Here is a 17,313-nt window from a genome sequence, read left to right on the forward strand (position 1 = left end):
CTGTAAGGCTGGGATCAACTGACGACACCCGGTCGAACTAGCTACAAGCTAACCCGAAGCTAATGTGGAGGTGGGAGCTAAGCTAACAGAGGTAGCAACCTAGCTACAACCGGAGTTAACTGTGCACAACACCAGAGCATCTGAGTCAGAGATATGCCGGGTTGACCGCTGGGGAGAACCGGGTGGAACACAGAGGTCTCCGAGACCTCCACAAGCCGGCAGCCCGCGCAGCAGACAGAAGCCGCGATCAGAGATGCGCCGAGCTGCGGGGAGGCGAGAACCAGGTGGAAAACATCGGTCTCCCGAGAGCTCCACAAGCCGATAGTGGGAACCCAGCTCCACCAACATGTTATATTTCAACCCATTTTCTAAAGTGCAGCATTATGTTAAATGCACTGGGTTTTACCCTATTACATTTAAATTTCATGGTTAAACAGTACATGTTAAAATCTAAGCTCAGCTCGGCAGTGACCTAAAATACATAAATATAATTTTACTTACCAAAAAAAATGAAGTGGAGACTCCTTGGACGCTCTATTAGTGCAATTAATGCCACAGCAAGTCATTTTGTCCAACAATTGCACAAAAAATATCCAAAAAAGAAAACACACACACAGAGACTCAAAATGCCGGAACAGTTTCCAGGCCAGACCGAGGCTCTAATGAGGCCTTTCCACGGAGCTAGCTCTGTGGTCACGTGGGTCTGATGCTCATTAATTATACAGAATTTTAGGCTTTTAATACACTTAAACAGAAGAGTGAGAAAACCTCAGAGTTGTCATGAGTGTAAACTAGATCATTTAAACCAAAAACATGTTCTGGTACCAGGCTGTAAACATGTTTAATTCTGCTGTGAAATTGGTATTTTTAACATGGGAGTCAATGAGGATTTGCTCGCTTCTGACACCAGCCCCTAGTGGATGAGGGTGGAACTGCAATTTTTGGTACTTCCGGGTTGGGCTCAATTTTAGAGCTGCATTGTGGGGGCTTGGTCTGAATCGAACTGAGCCTATGAAGTAAATAGTGACTACATTCATTTCTATTTCAAAACAAATGAAAGCCTGACCTAAAACGTTAGTATTTACTGAACTATGACTGATTTCAGCCACTTTGGTGTGAATGAGTTTCAGGCTGGGATGACTTATTGTAGATATAGAAGAATATTATTTAGATTTCTAGTCTTCACAATCAAACTTTATTTCATGAATTCAGAACAGAATGAACACATTTAGCTTGTTTTAGCTAAATTCATCCAGGGGAACCTTTTAAAACTGGAACAATAACAACCCCGAGCTGCCTGTGGTATAAGTAATTAATAAATCATCACGTTTTGTAATGATATGAACCGTGTTTGTAAACTGCGTCTTTGCTCTCTCTGCTGCTAGATTCTTCTTTTCTTCCTTGCCAGATTCTCGGGAGCAGCTTTCCTCTAAAACACCAAAGAACAAAACAGAAAGGAGTTACCCGCCATGTTAGCTCCAGCATTTATACAGGGTATCTGCAGGTTTAAGGGAGCCAAATTTAAGACTTTTAAGACCTTTTTTAAGGCCACTTTGACCAAATTTAAGCTATTTTTAAAATTAAATTTAAGCTATAATTTCCAGCTATTGCCTGGAACCGGTGCTAACCACGTCGCAAACGTGGGATTAGCCATCCAGTTACCATTAAACTTGCACTTCCTCATGGCGCAAGCTCCCACTAGCTTAACCAGCTAATGTGCTCATCTAAAAATAGCCCCCTTTCACAACCAACTGCATGTGTACGGTTCCGCTTACGCCAACATCGTACACAAAATGTGCTGAAGACTAACTAGAAATTCACAAATTTTTTATAGAAACAAAAGAATCTTGTTTATTTGGTCTTTGGTAATTTAAGACCTCTGGAAACTGTATTTAAGGATTATTTGTAATTTTTACGGCCTTAAATTTGGAAAAGCAAATTTAAAACTTTTTAAGGACCTGCGGATACCCTGTTATAACCCAAATGGGACCCGGTGCAAGAATGCAATGAAACTCCAATCTCATCACAGTGGAACGTGGTCACGCCGATGGTTAAAACAATCTAACGCACTATAACGTAAACTAAGACAATCATGACCCACACTTGTGTAGCGCCTTTTAGGGGTTGTATGAACTAGTCGACTAGTCGACCTCACTGCTCTGTAGTGACGTTTTACGCCTGTCATCGACTAGTCGCTGTCATGTGATAATGACAAGATGCAGTCCTCGGAAAAGACAGCAGGTGACGAGCCCCTGCGCGTCTGGATCGAGGCGGAGGCGACGTGCTGTGCCAGAGCGTCGGTACCGACACCCGCCGTAAAACGGACATTTAACCAAATTGTGACCTTTTCCCTCTTGCAATTTAACCTTCCCCTCACCCCCATCCTAACCTTAACCAGCTTGCGCATGCAAAGCTCTGATCGTTGACGCGCTCCAGACATCTGCGTCCTGAGCACGGCCACAGTAACATTATCAAATCAGGTGTCACCACCTCAAAAACAAATGTAACACGATCGTTCATGTCGGCTCATTTCCTTTTATGTTTTCTGTCTTTTATTTTTCCCTGATGCACCCGGCTGCTGTGGAGCGGGGTGCATCACCTGTTTTGTCCTTCGGTGGCGCACTGCGGCCGGCGAGCAGCTCGCACTCCGCTGTTTTTGCGGTCGGTAGATCTTTTAGAACTGCAGTTCAAAGGTAACTCATAAGGTGAATATATATGAACCCAGGTAGCAGTTTCTCTTTAGGATTGAGAGGAGATGCAGGAAGATAATAAACAGGCAGGACAGAAAAATAGTCAAATAAAAACAAGTTAGTTTTTGTACCTGGTGGTTGCAACAAACAGACACCATTGAAGGTAATCAGAAGTGAGGAACAGAAAATGAAATAATTATTTTAATGTTTAGAGCAGCAGGAACTCCGAGAGGCTGCAGGCGCATCAGTGAGTTTGCGGCCGCTGCGCAGGGGGAGGGGGGAGAGGGCTGAAGCAGAAACTACCGTTGTTAAAAGAAATGTGTTTAACTTTGAAAATGTGGGCGCAATTTTAATTGTCAAAAACTCTAGCCAACCAACCCCCCCCCCCCCCCTCGGGTGTATGACGTCATCAACGACTAGTTGAAGTCGACTCTATAGTCATTACTTGACTGCCGACTTAAATAAAAATAAGTCGTGCAACCCCTAGCGCCTTTCAGAGTCAGAAGAGTCCAAAGCACTTTACACTAGTGTGTCATTCATCCATTCACACACACATTCACACTCTGGTGGTGATGAGTTACGATGTAGCCACAGCTGCCCTGGGGGCGCACTGACAGAGTACATGAAAACGGTGGCAGCAACACATCTCAGAGCGGCAGGGTTATATTTCTAGTTCTGTTGCTCTGTTCCAAAATGTTCAAAGGAACTTGTTTTGCCACGAATGGATCAATATCTCGGATGAAACCACTGATGTGTTTAATACGTTCCAATGTGAATAAAATATCAGGTGAAGAGATTTGAAGATGATTGAATTGTTACCTTGGTGGTAGGGACGTAACGAGTCGCTCGAGCCACGATTCCATCCCCGATTTTAAGTTCATGATTCTGATTTTTTTATGATTTTTGTCTTGTCTGTATTTCCTTCACCCTTTTCGTTTGTAAACATGGAGAAGCCAAAATGCTGCCACACTGTTGACTTCAAACTGGAGCGTCCACGGTCTCGACGTTGCTTGCTGTAGCCATGCTTGCCTCTAGTGGTGCGACTGATGAAAAATCTCACGGTTTGGATCGTGTTGCGGTTTTCAGTCATGGATCGGGTCGTTTTTCGGATCGGCAGAAAGTAAAAGAACAGAAAAAACCAAAAGCGTTGCTCTCTCTTTATTTTATAGAACTCTAACTGCAAAATCTTCTGCTTAATGTGCAACTTGCTATAAAAGCAGGAGTTACAGAGGGGTCTGATATCTGATTAGTTGTTAAAATGGCTTGCCTTATATAGACAAGCTCTCTGCGTATCCTCCGGCTTTCACTTGTCATCTCCTCACCTTTCTGATGTGCTGTTTATTTTGCATTCGTCCTCTTTTACAGATTTGTCCCCAACAATATTTACAGGTCTTACCAGCTTTATGTGGTAATTGTCCAAGGCATGTTTCACGCACCACCCCTCTCTCCTTTCCAACGATCGGAGGTGTGTGTGTGTGTGTGTGTGTGTGTGTGTGTGTGTGTGTGTGAAGACTGAAGGGGCGTGTTAAATTTTGGATCATTGTATTTTACAGGGGAGCCAAAATGCTCCCATACATGCGACTTAAATGATGCAGGTGGTTTTTCAAGCTCTTCTCCTCCTCCGTTATGACCACTGCTGTGTGTTTCTGCACTGGATTAAACGGGTAGCGCCTACGCCCTCCACGTGACCGATCCGTACTAATCACAGAACTTTAAAGGGACACTAAGGAAGTTTGACAGCCAAAAACATGTATAGAAATAATAAATGTCTTCTTCATACATTCTCCTGCAACGCCCTGGTCCTGTAGAATGAGCCCTGGCATTTTTACTGTGATTGCCTGTTTTTCTGTAAAATCACAGAAAAAGAGAGATGCTCGGGTCGAGCAGGCTGCTTCATGCACATTCACGCTCAGGCATCGCCCGTAGCATTTGCTATCCGTAGCTTTAGCAGCAGAGAGAGAGGCAGTGCCACTTTGTCGCTGTTCCTAACGCCTAGTGACAAAGCTAGCTACATTTCTGAGGACCCTTAGCTCCTTTCTGTAGAACTTTCTTCTAGATATTTCCTGCTAATTAGCAACAAAATAGCAATTTTCACTCCGAACCGTTCTTTGAACGTTGTTTCAGCTGTCATCAAGGATATAAATGTTACAGATACAAAGGATGTCACTGGTGATTTAGCTCAACTAGTAAGACGTTGGACTCTTGTGCAGAAGACCTGGGTTTGATTCTGGATGTGAACTTAGTTTATTTAGAGTTTCTTTTTTACATTAATGGTATATTTTTTACAGTAAAATGCCCAAATTTTTATTTGAGACTTGCCGAACGGCATTGAATTCACAGATAAAAAAGATGTGGGTTCAACTTTCATTTTGGAACAATTTTTCAAGCAAGGGAAGGGAATGATCTGAGCATGCAGGAGGACTGACCCATCTTAAACCTTTGTCGGCTGTGCTGAAGAGAAAGGTACAGAACCAAATTATTTAATTAATTAGCTGCGTGTTCTCCTGTCCTCTGTCCTCCGGGCCACACACACACACACACACACACACACACACACCGCATGTTCGGCCGGCCGATGAGAAAGTGCAGCTGCAGAGACAGAGGCACATTATTTTTATTAATTTGCTGTGTTCTTCTGTCCTCAGGGCCACACACACACACACACACACACACACACACACACACACACACACACACACACACACGGGACTGTCTTAGCTGTTATTTTCATTAAGGAGTGTGCACGTAAAGCATGCACACCTCATGCACGAGCTTACTTTTGAAGCTGCAGTTACGCGTTAGGCCTGAGTGGTGATCGCGAGCATAAAAACTTCAGACTTCCTTACAGTCCCTTGAATACTAATGATGATGATTTGTTGCATCCCTACTTGCCTCTGTTCTGATTAGCAGCACTTTGGGGCACAATGTCTGGTGCAAGCAAGCATGCCATATTAGGTCAATCGATTTTCCTTTTTTCAACAACGATGGTTAATTAAACTAGTTTGCACTTTTTTTAAATCGATTCTCGGAGCATTGTTACGTCCCTAATCATTGGTGTTTCATAATAAAGATGTAACGGTACCTTTGCCAGCTGTCGGGTAGGTTTCTTGAACTGCGCTGACTCTGTTTGAAAGAAAGTCAACATTCTGGATGTTAAATCTGATGGAGTGAACATGGTGGAGGAGCAGCAGAGGGCCCTACCATCCTCCGAGGGGAGACTATCTTCAGCAGCAGGGTTCTTTGGTGGATCCTGTAACAAAATGTTTGGAGATGTTAAACTGGAAAAGGTTGAGTCCAGTGGAACCGGATCTGCCTACTGTCCTGCAGGATCCACCTCAATCTGCTGCGTCTCTGGAGAAGCCAGCTCAGGACGCCTAATGGGGCAGCCTTCCTGGAGTTTGTTCATCTGACCTTGTTCCACCGACACCCGGACTCTCAGAGAGTGGAAGTCCGTGTGCACCTCACCCACACGGAAGTGCACCGGCATCCCTTCAAACCACAGGTTTTCACAGACCCCTTCTTTAAAGCCTGGTGGTTGGTAGTCTGCAGGAGTGACTTTGGAAGAACAGCAAAAAATGTCACCATGTAAGCAAGTATCTCAAGTGCAAAGATGCTGTTGAATAGTTGGTGTTGGCTTAGGGAGGTTAAATCACCTCAGATTATCAGACAGGCTTCACTAGGAAAGGAAAGGTCCGACCAAGTAAAGCTCCAAGTTCGGTTATTTGTTTTCACTAACAATATAAAATATCTACATATTATAAATATTTAAATATTAAACGAGGTTCTTTTTGCTTCGGACATGACGACAGTCGAAACATGAAAAAGGTAACTAGAAACACCTTCGTGTCCGAAGCAAAAAGAACCTCGTTTAATATTTAAAAATAGGACATAATGAACATTGTCGTCGTCGTCTTCCTCCGCTTATCCGGGTCCGGGTCGCGGGGGCAGCATCCCAACTAGGGAGCTCCAGGCCATCCTCTCCCCGGCCTTCTCCACCAGCTCCTCCGGCAGGACCCCAAGGCGTTCCCGGACCAGATTGGAGATGTAACCTCTCCAACGTGTCCTGGGTCGACCCGGGGGCCTCCTGCCGGCAGGACATGCCCGAAACACCTCCCCAGGGAGGCGTCCAGGAGGCATCCTGACCAGATGCCCAAACCACCTCAACTGGCTCCTTTCGATCCGGAGGAGCCGCGGTTCTACTCCGAGTCCCTCCCGAATGTCCGAGCTCCTCACCCTATCTCTAAGGCTGAGCCCGGCCACCCTACGGAGGAAACTCATTTGGGCCGCTTGTATCCGCGATCTCGTTCTTTCGGTCATTACCCAAAGCTCATGACCATAGGTGAGGATTGGGACGTAGATCGACCGGTAAATCGAGAGCCTGGCTTTCTGGCTCAGCTCCCTCTTCCCCACGACAGATCGGCTCAGCGTCCGCATCACTGCAGACGCCGAACCAATCCGCCTGTCGATCTCCTGATCCCTCCTACCCTCACTCGTGAACAAGACCCCGAGATACTTAAACTCCTCCACTTGAGCATTGTAAAGGATATAAATATTTAAGAATAAAAAAGACTCCTATCTTTTTTTCTTGGATGTCTTTTTTTCTACAACATTTGGTGCTTTGTCAAATGGAAACAAAAACAAAACCACGTCTCAGGCAGAACCGGGTCGTAAATGACGAAGAACGAGTCAGTAACCGAGTTTCTCCTGTTCTGTTCTGTAAGCTTTAGAAGAAACCTGTGTTGTCCTGTTAGAGTAAAAACAGGCCTACAACTGAAGTAGACTCCGTATCAGTTCCCTTTCAGGATCATATCCAGTTACTAAAAGCACACATTTAGTGAAGAGTTGGTTTTTTAGAATTGACTTTATAAAAGTAGAAAGTCTCATCAGTAAAGGATTAAAATATTCCTCAAAACGCTGCTGTTTGGACTTTTATACATGTCTGCTGCAGGGTATCTGCAGGTTTAAGGGAAGCAAATTTAAGACTTTTTAAGACCTTTTTTAAGGCCACTTAGACCAAATTTAGGCAATTTAAAAAAATTAAATTTAAGCTATAATTTCCAGCTATTGCCTGGAACCGATGCTAACCACGAATGTGGGATTAGCCATCCGGTTACCATTAAACTTGCACTTCCCCATGGCGCAAGCTCCCACTAGCTTAACCAGCTAATGTGCTCATCTAAAAATAGCCCCCTTTCACAACCAACTGAACGTGCACGGTTCCGCTTACGCCAACATCGTACACAAAAAATGCTGAACTAGAAATTCACAAAATTTTTATAGAAATAAAAGAATCTTGTTTATTGGGTCTTTGGTAATTTAAGACCTTTGGAAACTGTATTTAAGAACTATTTGTAATTTTTAAGGCCTTAAATTTGGAAAAGCTAATTTAAGACTTTTTAAGGACCCGCGGATACCCTGTGCTGTCCTCTGCTGCCAATTTAATTTATTTTCCATTACTGTTATATACGATCATTACATAGTTAGTATATTAGCATTAACCAACAAATGGTTACATCTTTCATTAAAAGGGTTGAATATCTCACTGTCATCATAGTAGAAGAGCTTCATAGTGAGGTAGACATTATTGGGCAGGGGGTCCAGGTTCTGCATGAGCAGGAAGAGCTTCCTGATGAGCAGCACCGAGGCTCTCTTGACATCTTCTAGTGTCACCTGCATCTGCATGGTGTTGTTCCTGTGGGTGCATAAGAGCTCTTTCACCACCAGACCATCTAGGCTAGACCTAAACGCAAATAATACTATCCAAACCTGAGTATGTCCATCTCTGGTCCCTGCTCAGTGTATCTGAAGTTGAACTGGTAAGACTCGATGATGCACTGAATTAGAAAAACGTAAAGCTTGATGTTTTCACGTAAAGACCTGACATTGACGCTGAAAAATCATGTTCAGTGTGCAAGACAGAACTTACATTAGGGTTGTCTGGATTGGTGTAGACCTAGATTGCAACAAAAACAAAGTAATGCTGTAAAATGTGTAGCTCAGAATCACATCGAGTCTACGTTCGATGACGCACTAGCAGAAAACCTAACCAGAGCCCCTCTTATCGACACGGAGCCTGAAGTCCAGCATGGCTGCTCAGCTACAACAATAAATGTCCATGATGTTTATTTCTTAACTATAACTGTACAGGGCTTGTAATACGTGACAAGGATTGCTGCATATATGCATGGTGGATGCATAAAATCATTGTTGATGTTAATTGTGATGGTGATCTCCAGGAGTTGTCTTTGTCTGGAGGAGCTTTGCCTTGCTGCAGCATGCTTCTGTTTGTACTTGTTAGTATCTCTAAATTAGTGTTCATCAATAAAAACAAAAGCAAAACCAAACTTTATTTTATGACAAAAACAACCATTTTTGTTGTCAAATTGGATGTTTTTTGCTTAAATGTTTTCAGGAATCAGGACACAGTTTGCGTATTTCAGCGTACTCACCCCAATGCATATAATCTGGAGCTGTGAGTGGGGAAAATAAAATAAAATCATTGGTATTGACTAAAAATACACAGCATGAAACAATTAACATTTTAAATAATGTGGACTTACATATTGCCTCTCCAATGCATGAAAGCAGCCCATTATCCTGGACAAATCATGTGAGGAAGACAAAAAGATCAACTGGCATGAGGATTCACACAGTCACAAGCTGCACGTTTAAAAACGCACTTTACATCCACTGCTGCAGACGTTTCTATGCGTCTGTGTTACTGGAGCAGAAATTCCTAATTACCATTTCACTATTTTGTTGGCTCCAGGGGTTTTGCAGTTTTCACGCAAAACTTTGATGCACAAATCTGGAAAACAAAACATGGCAAAGGAGGGAAAAAAATAAGCATTTCTTGATAAAGTCACAGCCACAGTGTGATGGGAAATGTGCGTTTTTGGCTGATTTAAATGTTTACAAGTTGCTTTTAAATTACAAGGTAATATTTTATTACTTTGTGTTTCTCGTTGCGTCTTTAAATCAGTGGTTAAGAGTCCTACAGAGTTACACTTTCCTATATGTTTGAAGAATTTGTGTTTCAGTAAATTCACCTTCCAGGTATCTGGATCTGTAGGCATACTCCGGGAAAATCCCTCTCAGGTAAGTGATGGAGGAAACAGCCACAGCCATCATCCTTTTGACGAAAGTCAGTGACTCCTGCTGGGTTTTCATGTCACCCACAAACAGGCCGGTCCACTTCACAAACCAGAACACAACAAACTCGAAACGTCACGGCCACAAGATGTTGCAACAAGGTTTAACGTTCTCATAACATTTCAAACATTTACTTCCAAGTCTAAATTAAAATTACAGCACGTTTATCTGTAGGTTGTGTGGAGTGTAGTCAAACCTCCGCAGTTTCTCCCTTATTTCCACCGACGGACATTTTTCCAGCTGCCATTTCTCTCTGCCGTTAGCTTAACGTTAGTTAGCTAACCGTAATTTATGCTAGTTACCTAGCAATATGAGACGAGTTAATCAAAGTTAGATTTTTTCTACAAGAAACTTTCCGGACATTTCACTTGAACTAGAGAACTTTTAAATATTGTCACCGCGCCGCCTGAGACTTGTATTTGACTCCGAACAAAGAAAAGATGGTGTAATTAGCTGAGAAACCTCCCTGGAACACCAACAATAACATTAGCATCAACTTTTATTGCCGCCAAAATCTAAGCATAAACGGCATGCTAACAGACCTGCTGTGGTGTGTGGTTTGTAATGGTGCTACAAGTGCTCAAGTTTGTAATAACAGTCATATTAGCAAAGGTCTGACAACCTCGTCAAGTAATTTTAATTCGAGTCAACAAAATCATCAGTAGATAGCCTCATCGTTAAATAAAGATTTAATCAATCGTCCTACTTTAGCTTTAGAGCAATATATTAATCTTAAATTGACCTTGTCCACTTTCAAGCTACTTAAGTGATTATGTCTTTAAAAACTTGGCATTTTCAAGCCAATTGAATGCAATGCCTTTTAATTTTAATTCTCATTCAAATGTCTTTGGGACTTTCAGGATAAAACAAAAACACCAGGTACTGCACACTTCCATCCGGTTGTTGAGACGAGTCTTCAAAACTGAAGTGAGGTTTGATAATTTTACTTCATACATCACTAATATATGAACAAAGACAAATCAGAGGTCTTCAGCACTTTTATTTGTTTGACAACATTTTTTTATAAACATGTAGCATGGGCATTATTAGATCCCATCACTGTAAATGTGAGGCACATTTAGACTAAATCTCTTTTCTTCACTGTATTAAAAATAAACATAAACACTGAGTACAGGTTGTGCTCCAATATAAAGGTGGGTAACAACAACAACAGTGTGGAGTGACGACACACATTATACTTTGGTTCTGGTGAACTGTTAACCCCATCAACAGAAGACTGTAATCATGTTGACTACAAAAAACTGGAAACACAATCAGAAAATGAGATCTCCTACAGCAGGCAGCAGACGGCAGCCTTGGTTTTATTACTGCTTGGAGAAGAAATCTTTGCTTTTCTGGACATCAGGCTTGATGGTGTCACTGCCTGGTTTCCATCCGGCTGGGCAGACTGAAATGACAAGTCTGTAATGAGTCCTGGCTGGTAGATCACACAATAATGATGCTCCAATATGATGCATATGAACAATTTAAAGGCTGCACGGCTAATACAGACAAGCAAAGTATCAGAGGCTCCGATTATTAGAACATTTAAGATAAACGTTTAACTTTGATAGTTTTAATATGCAATATACATGTACTTTTTGTTATCACGTACATGCTGCTGTAACCAAGCCCCCACAATGCGGCTCAAAAATTGCAGTTCCACCCTCATCCACTAGGGGCTGGTGTCAGAAGCGAGCAAATCCTCATTGACTCCCATGTTAAAAATACCAATTTCACAGCAGAAATAAACATGTTTACAGCCTGGTACCAAAACATGTTTTTTGGTTTAAATGATCTAGTTTACACTCATGACAACTCTGAGGGGGGTGAATTTTTTTCTCACTCTTCTGTTTAAGTGTATTAAAAGCCTAAAATTCTGTATAATTAATGAGCATCAGACCCACGTGACCACAGAGCTAGCTCCGTGGAAAGGCCTCAGTAGAGCCTCGGTCTGGCCTGAAAACTGTTCCGGGATTTTGAGTCTCTGTGTTTGTGTTTTCTTTTTTGGATATTTTTTGTGCAATTGTTGGACAAAATGACTTGCTGTGGCATTAATTGCACTAATAGAGCGTCCAAGGAGTCTCCACTTCATTTTTTTCGGTAAGTAAAATTATATTTATGTATTTTAGGTCACTGCCGAGCTGAGCTTACATTTTAACATGTACTGTTTAACCATGAAATTTAAATTTAATAGGGTAAAACCCAGTGCATTTAACATAATGCTGCACTTTAGAAAATGGGTTGAAATAGAACATGTTGGTGGAGCTGGGTTCCCACTATCGGCTTGTGGAGCTCTCGGGAGACCGATGTTTTCCACCCGGTTCTCCCCTCCCCGCAGCTCGGCACATCTCTATCTGATCGTGGCTTCTGTCTGCTGCGCGGGCTGCCGGCTTGTGGAGTTCTGGGATGGAAACCTTTCCACCCGGTTCTCCCCAGGGCAGCTCCGCACATCTCAGATCGCAGCGGCGCTTGTCTGCTGTGCGGCTGCCGGCTTGTGGAGCTCTCAGAGACCTCTGTATTCCACCCGGTTTTACCCAGCGGTCAGCCCAGCGTATCTCTGACTCAGAAGCTCTGGTGTTGTGCACTGTTAACTCCGGTTGTAGCTAGGTTGCTACCTCTGTTAGCTTAGCTCCCACCTCCGCGTTAGCTTGTAGCTAGTTCGACCGGGTGTTGTCAGTTGATCCCAGCCTGACAGCCCACCCTCAGCTCCACCGCTCTTCCCTTTTGTGGAATTGTCTGGGCTTGACGGAACCTGTGACACGGTCAAAATGGCGGTGGTGGCCACCTCCCACTTAGCCTCAAAAACGTGTTATTGGAGCCTATGGAAACCCATTGTCCAATATTTATATGTCGACGGTTGTAACAAGTGAATTTCCCCACTGTGGGATCAGTAAAGTCTATTCTTTGTTTTTTCTTGTACAATTATGGTCAACCAGCAGATGTTTGTTATTGGACCATATAAAATACGTATAATACGGACTATCAGATATAATGGGATCATAAAGAAAACAAGTTTAGCGTTTTCACTCAGGGAACTAAAAAGACTAAAACCAGCAGCAGAAACTGACCTTCTCCATGCTTGTCAGTGAACTGAAAAGCTTGAACCAAACGTAAAGTCTCCTCAACAGAGCGTCCAACTGGAAGGTCGTTGATGGTGATCTGTCTCAGAATGCCCTTGTCATCAATGATGAACAGACCCCTGAAACAAGAAAGTTTGGCTTATTTTTCATACTTGCAGCCTGCTGCCAACATCCCACTTAATCTGGAAACGAGTAAAACCGCATCCCCGGCCCACCTGTAGGCGATGCCTTCATCCTCCTTCAGGACTCCGTAGTCTGTAGAAATAGTGCGTCGTATGTCAGACACCAAAGGGATCTTCATCATGCCCAGACCCCCCTGTTTACGCGGCGTGTTGGTCCTGTGAGAGCACAGACACAAAACCTGAGTGTTTAGAGTGAACACAAACATCTGTTGTGGTTCGTAAAGCGTCGCTCTGGTTGAATACCATGCAAAATGGGAGAAGTGAGAGTCTACGGAGGCAGCAATGACTTCACAGCCAATCTTCCTGAATTCTTCAGCGGCATCACTGAAAGCGATGATCTCCGTCGGACACACGAAGGTGAAGTCCAGAGGATAGAAGAAAAACACCACATACTTTCCTGGACCAGAAACAAACCCCTCACATCACTGACCTGTGTCTTGTTAGCATAAGAAAGCATCTCAGTAAGATTATCGTTAAGAGATGAAACAGCTACCTCTGTAATCCGACAGCGTCAGGTCTTGGAACTCTCCAGTTGGCATCACTGCTTTTGCTGTGAAGTCTGGAGCCAGCTGTCCAATTTTGGCATTACCTGCAGCCATCTTCAGTCAGACGGGATTACACCAGAAGGAAACGGCTGCGTTTACAAAACAAAGGCTCCATCAGACTTAGAGCTGGTACTGAACCATTTGTAGACAACTGTATCACATGTAAACCACCGATCTAGTTGTGTAATGTTACAAAAACACTAAACAGATGAGCAGACACCTTAAATGATGATCAGAATGATGACGGAGATGGGCTGTTTGATGAAAGCCATCAATTATCCAAGCAAAGCTCTAATCTAGCAGCAACAGATCTTCCATGTGAAACGTTTTCAGATTAGGCAGAAATTATATTCTGATAAGTATATTTGGTTAACTTGGAATTAGGGATGAGCCGGATACTAGTTTCAGACGAGTATCCGGTACGGATAAAGCATTTTTGACGAATACGAGCATGAGACGAGTAAACCTCGTAAATATCTGTAATCGTGCTGAAGGAAAATCCTCATTGGGTAACTGACTGTCTTCACACTCTGATTGGCCTGTCACATAGAGCGCCCGCCCCTCCCTACACACAACTCTCTAGCCGGCCGGGAGCACAGTCCGTCCGGCTCATCCACACACACACACACACAGACAGTAACGGATCTCGCTGTGCTTGCTTCACTGTTGCTCACGTTTCTTCAGTTTTCCCTAGGTTTTCTTCAGCTCGCCTCTTTTTCGGTTGAATATTTAAAGTTACTTTTTTCGTAACTTCCATGGTGCATTTGACAAGACAGAGCTGACGTGCTGCATCAGTCACTCACTACGGGTTTTTTTAAAAAATTTTTAACTCCCTCCATCTCTCTCCCTCTCAATCTCTCTCAGACACACACACCTTAATCAACATTGTTTTGTTTAACTTTGTGTGGGAAAATGCCAAGAACATTAAGAAAAAAATCAGTTTAATCAAATTAAATTAAAAATATACATAAAGTTGTGTCTGGTTCTAGCATTTCATATTTCCTAGTTCCTGCTGCATGAGTTCAGATGTATTAATCCATGCACTTAAATATTAATGTTCTGATTTTATTGAAACACTTGTTTTGTAATAGTTCCTTTACTATTGTGATCAAAAATATTTAATCTCTAGTCTGAGGCTGCTCTGTAAATAGTTTTCAAATAAACAATACACATAGCAACTTCTGATCATTCCATATCAATTTCAAACTTAAAATAATATATTGATGTAAACCACACCCACTTCCGGGTTATGCCACGCCCATTCCGAGTACAGATACAGATAGTGGTGTACTCGCTCATCCCTACTTGGAATCAGAGTTGCACTGACAGGTCTGGGATCTGAGCCAACCCACAAAACCAGGTCATTATTTTACTCAAATGGTAAATGGCCTGTATTTGATATAGCGCCTTCCACGAACCTCCCTGAACCGTCTACAGGTGGTTCAGAACGCCTGTGCTCGGCTTCTGACCAAGTCCTCCAAACACACCCACATCCCCCCGCTTCTCCTCCAGCTTCACTGGCTGCCAGTCAACTTCAGGGTTCATTTCAAGATCCTGGTTCTGGTCTACAGGGCCTTACATGGACAAGCACCATCTTACATTGGTGATCTTCTTAGTCCCTACACCCCCAGCAGGTCCCTGAGGTCCAGTGATCAAAGCCTACTGGTTGTGCAGCACCAGGCTAAAGGTCAAAGGTGACAGATCATCTGCTGCTGTGGCCCCCAGACTCTGGACCTCTCTCCCCCTGAGCCTGAGATCAGTGGACTCAGTGGTCTCCTTTAAAAAGCAGCTGAAGACTCACTTGTTCAAGCTGGCTTTTGTATGACCTTCTTCACCACTCTCTCTTTATTCTGCTCTCCCCACCTATTCCACCTTCCTCAGGATCCACTGGTTTCCCTCTTTCCTGTTCACTCTCTCTCTTAACATTTTTTAATCACAATTGCCTATTTTTGCTCATTTTAAATATATTTTAAACATTTTCTAAATGCTTTTTTATATTTTTACAATTTTTGTTCTTGTGAAGCGCCTCGTGATTTTTATCTTGAGACGCCTCCAGTGTTAATGGCATTTCTACCCCCCAAGGCGCTTTACAACACAATCAGTCATTCACCCATTCACACACACATTCACATGATAATTTTTTTCTGTTTAACTATTGACTGCTAAAATAGAACCAATAAATCTTTTGAAAATTCGCTCATAAATAATCTTTCTGTCCTGTAAACATAAGCCATAAACACTGGAGGCGTCGCTTTTAAATTTAATTAATGATTCTTCCAACTTTTTAGATCTTATGCTGTGGATTCAAAAGGGATTAAAGTAAATACTTCCATAACCTATATGATGTAAAAGCATGAGGTCAGGCCAGGTTACCAGCAGCACTTCCACTTCAGGTGTTTCCGTATTCACCTTTTAGTCACGAACAAGGTGTTCATTACGGTGCTGGAACGTACGACTATGGCGGTGAAAGCCACAGATTTACGTTAACTTTGCCTTTAGCCTAGAGAAGCTGCCTTTAAACGTGAACACTTGAGTTTTCCAAACGAGTAGCAGGAGATTTGAGAATTAGACAAGGGGGAAAAAAACCACTTGTTGAACCAAAATGTCACTTCAGACACTAATTTAACGCCTTACATTCTAAAAACTAATCTATAAGAAAGACAAACTCCTAAAACCGAACGTTTTATGGCACATACCTGAGATAAGAAACCAAAGCCTCCACGGACAACGAGTAGTACACGACCCGAGAGGCTCGACGCAGACTTTTATACCACCGCCAACGTCTCGCGAGATGAGAGGGAGAACGAGAACTCTAGCTCGGATCACTTCTCCATCCATCCTCCTCAGGTCCACACAACGTAGAATGACTTTGCATTTTCCTTATCGCTATTCTGTAAATGCTCTTGTGAAACTCCAAACCAGACACGTGGAGGAAGAATGAGTTTTATTTCAGACTCCACGTTTAAGGAAACTGATTTTATTACAATTGAAGAGAACTGGTTTTGGTTATGTTCCTCCTTGCTGCTCTTTTCCTTCATATGACCGAACAGATTATATCCAGAATCATCAATGAATAAAACATCCATGCCACTGTCAGAGACCAGTGGGTCATGAGTGACTCGTGTAATATATGCGTTTCTCTGTGAGCCCTCTGCCGCGATGACTGAGAAATTTCACTTTAGGGAAATATATTTTTTATCTTTGTAGATTTAGGCCATCATTAGACAATAACTACATGATACTTCGGTGAAACCATTTTCTCAAGAACATAGTCTGTTCGTTTCTCATTTCCTCTTTCCTCTCGTTTATTTACTGAAACAGGGAACATCAGTCTTTTCGGTGGAGCAGTTTTTTGAAAAGAGGAAGTGTCACACTGTTGAAACACCTTAGGACACAGATAAAAACAGCTGATCGATGGCGTAAGTGAAAGTGCTACATTGACTGAGGTGATATTACCAGTTGGAGAAATGAATAGACCAGTTTTAACACTACCAGCTACGTTTTAAGCTGCTGGTGGTGTCTATCTATCATCTAGAACAGAATCACCAACCTGGTGCCCCCAGGAACCTTCTTGGTACCAAGCCCCCACAATGCGGCTCAAAAATTGAGTCCAACCCAGAAGTACCAAAAAATGCAGTTCCACCCTCATCCACTAGGGGCT

The 17,313-nt window shown here is 42.8% G+C and overlaps 2 protein-coding genes across 4 annotated transcripts; both read right to left on the reverse strand.

The window, feature by feature from the left end:
* Window positions 1-1,178: 1,178 nt before the first annotated feature.
* On the reverse strand, window positions 1,179-10,307 carry zte38 (zebrafish testis-expressed 38). Of its 2 annotated transcripts, XM_054740833.2 has the most exons (13): window positions 10,241-10,307; window positions 10,039-10,144; window positions 9,740-9,884; window positions 9,435-9,498; window positions 9,251-9,287; window positions 9,140-9,160; window positions 8,617-8,643; window positions 8,457-8,524; window positions 8,234-8,382; window positions 6,025-6,245; window positions 5,892-5,940; window positions 5,773-5,813; window positions 1,179-1,429 (listed from the first exon to the last, which is right to left on the reverse strand). In XM_054740833.2, exons 2-13 carry the CDS (start codon window positions 10,087-10,089, stop codon window positions 1,382-1,384), a joined length of 921 nt encoding a protein of 306 aa, XP_054596808.1. In that variant the 5' UTR covers window positions 10,090-10,144; window positions 10,241-10,307; the 3' UTR covers window positions 1,179-1,381. The 2 variants fall into 2 exon arrangements, with proteins under 2 accessions (XP_054596808.1, XP_054596774.1); XM_054740799.2 differs by having other exon boundaries at window positions 10,039-10,296.
* A 515-nt stretch (window positions 10,308-10,822) lies between these two features.
* prdx1 (peroxiredoxin 1) lies at window positions 10,823-16,495 on the reverse strand. Of its 2 annotated transcripts, XM_015957673.3 has the most exons (6): window positions 16,349-16,495; window positions 13,601-13,741; window positions 13,351-13,504; window positions 13,141-13,263; window positions 12,914-13,044; window positions 10,823-11,250 (listed from the first exon to the last, which is right to left on the reverse strand). In XM_015957673.3, exons 2-6 carry the CDS (start codon window positions 13,704-13,706, stop codon window positions 11,168-11,170), a joined length of 597 nt encoding a protein of 198 aa, XP_015813159.1. In that variant the 5' UTR covers window positions 13,707-13,741; window positions 16,349-16,495; the 3' UTR covers window positions 10,823-11,167. The 2 variants fall into 2 exon arrangements, with proteins under 2 accessions (XP_015813159.1, XP_054596866.1); XM_054740891.2 differs by lacking the exon at window positions 16,349-16,495 and having other exon boundaries at window positions 13,601-13,779.
* Window positions 16,496-17,313: the final 818 nt, after the last annotated feature.

The sequence above is a fragment of the Nothobranchius furzeri genome, chromosome 11 (assembly GCF_043380555.1).
Source record: "Nothobranchius furzeri strain GRZ-AD chromosome 11, NfurGRZ-RIMD1, whole genome shotgun sequence".
Lineage (NCBI taxonomy): Eukaryota > Metazoa > Chordata > Actinopteri > Cyprinodontiformes > Nothobranchiidae > Nothobranchius > Nothobranchius furzeri.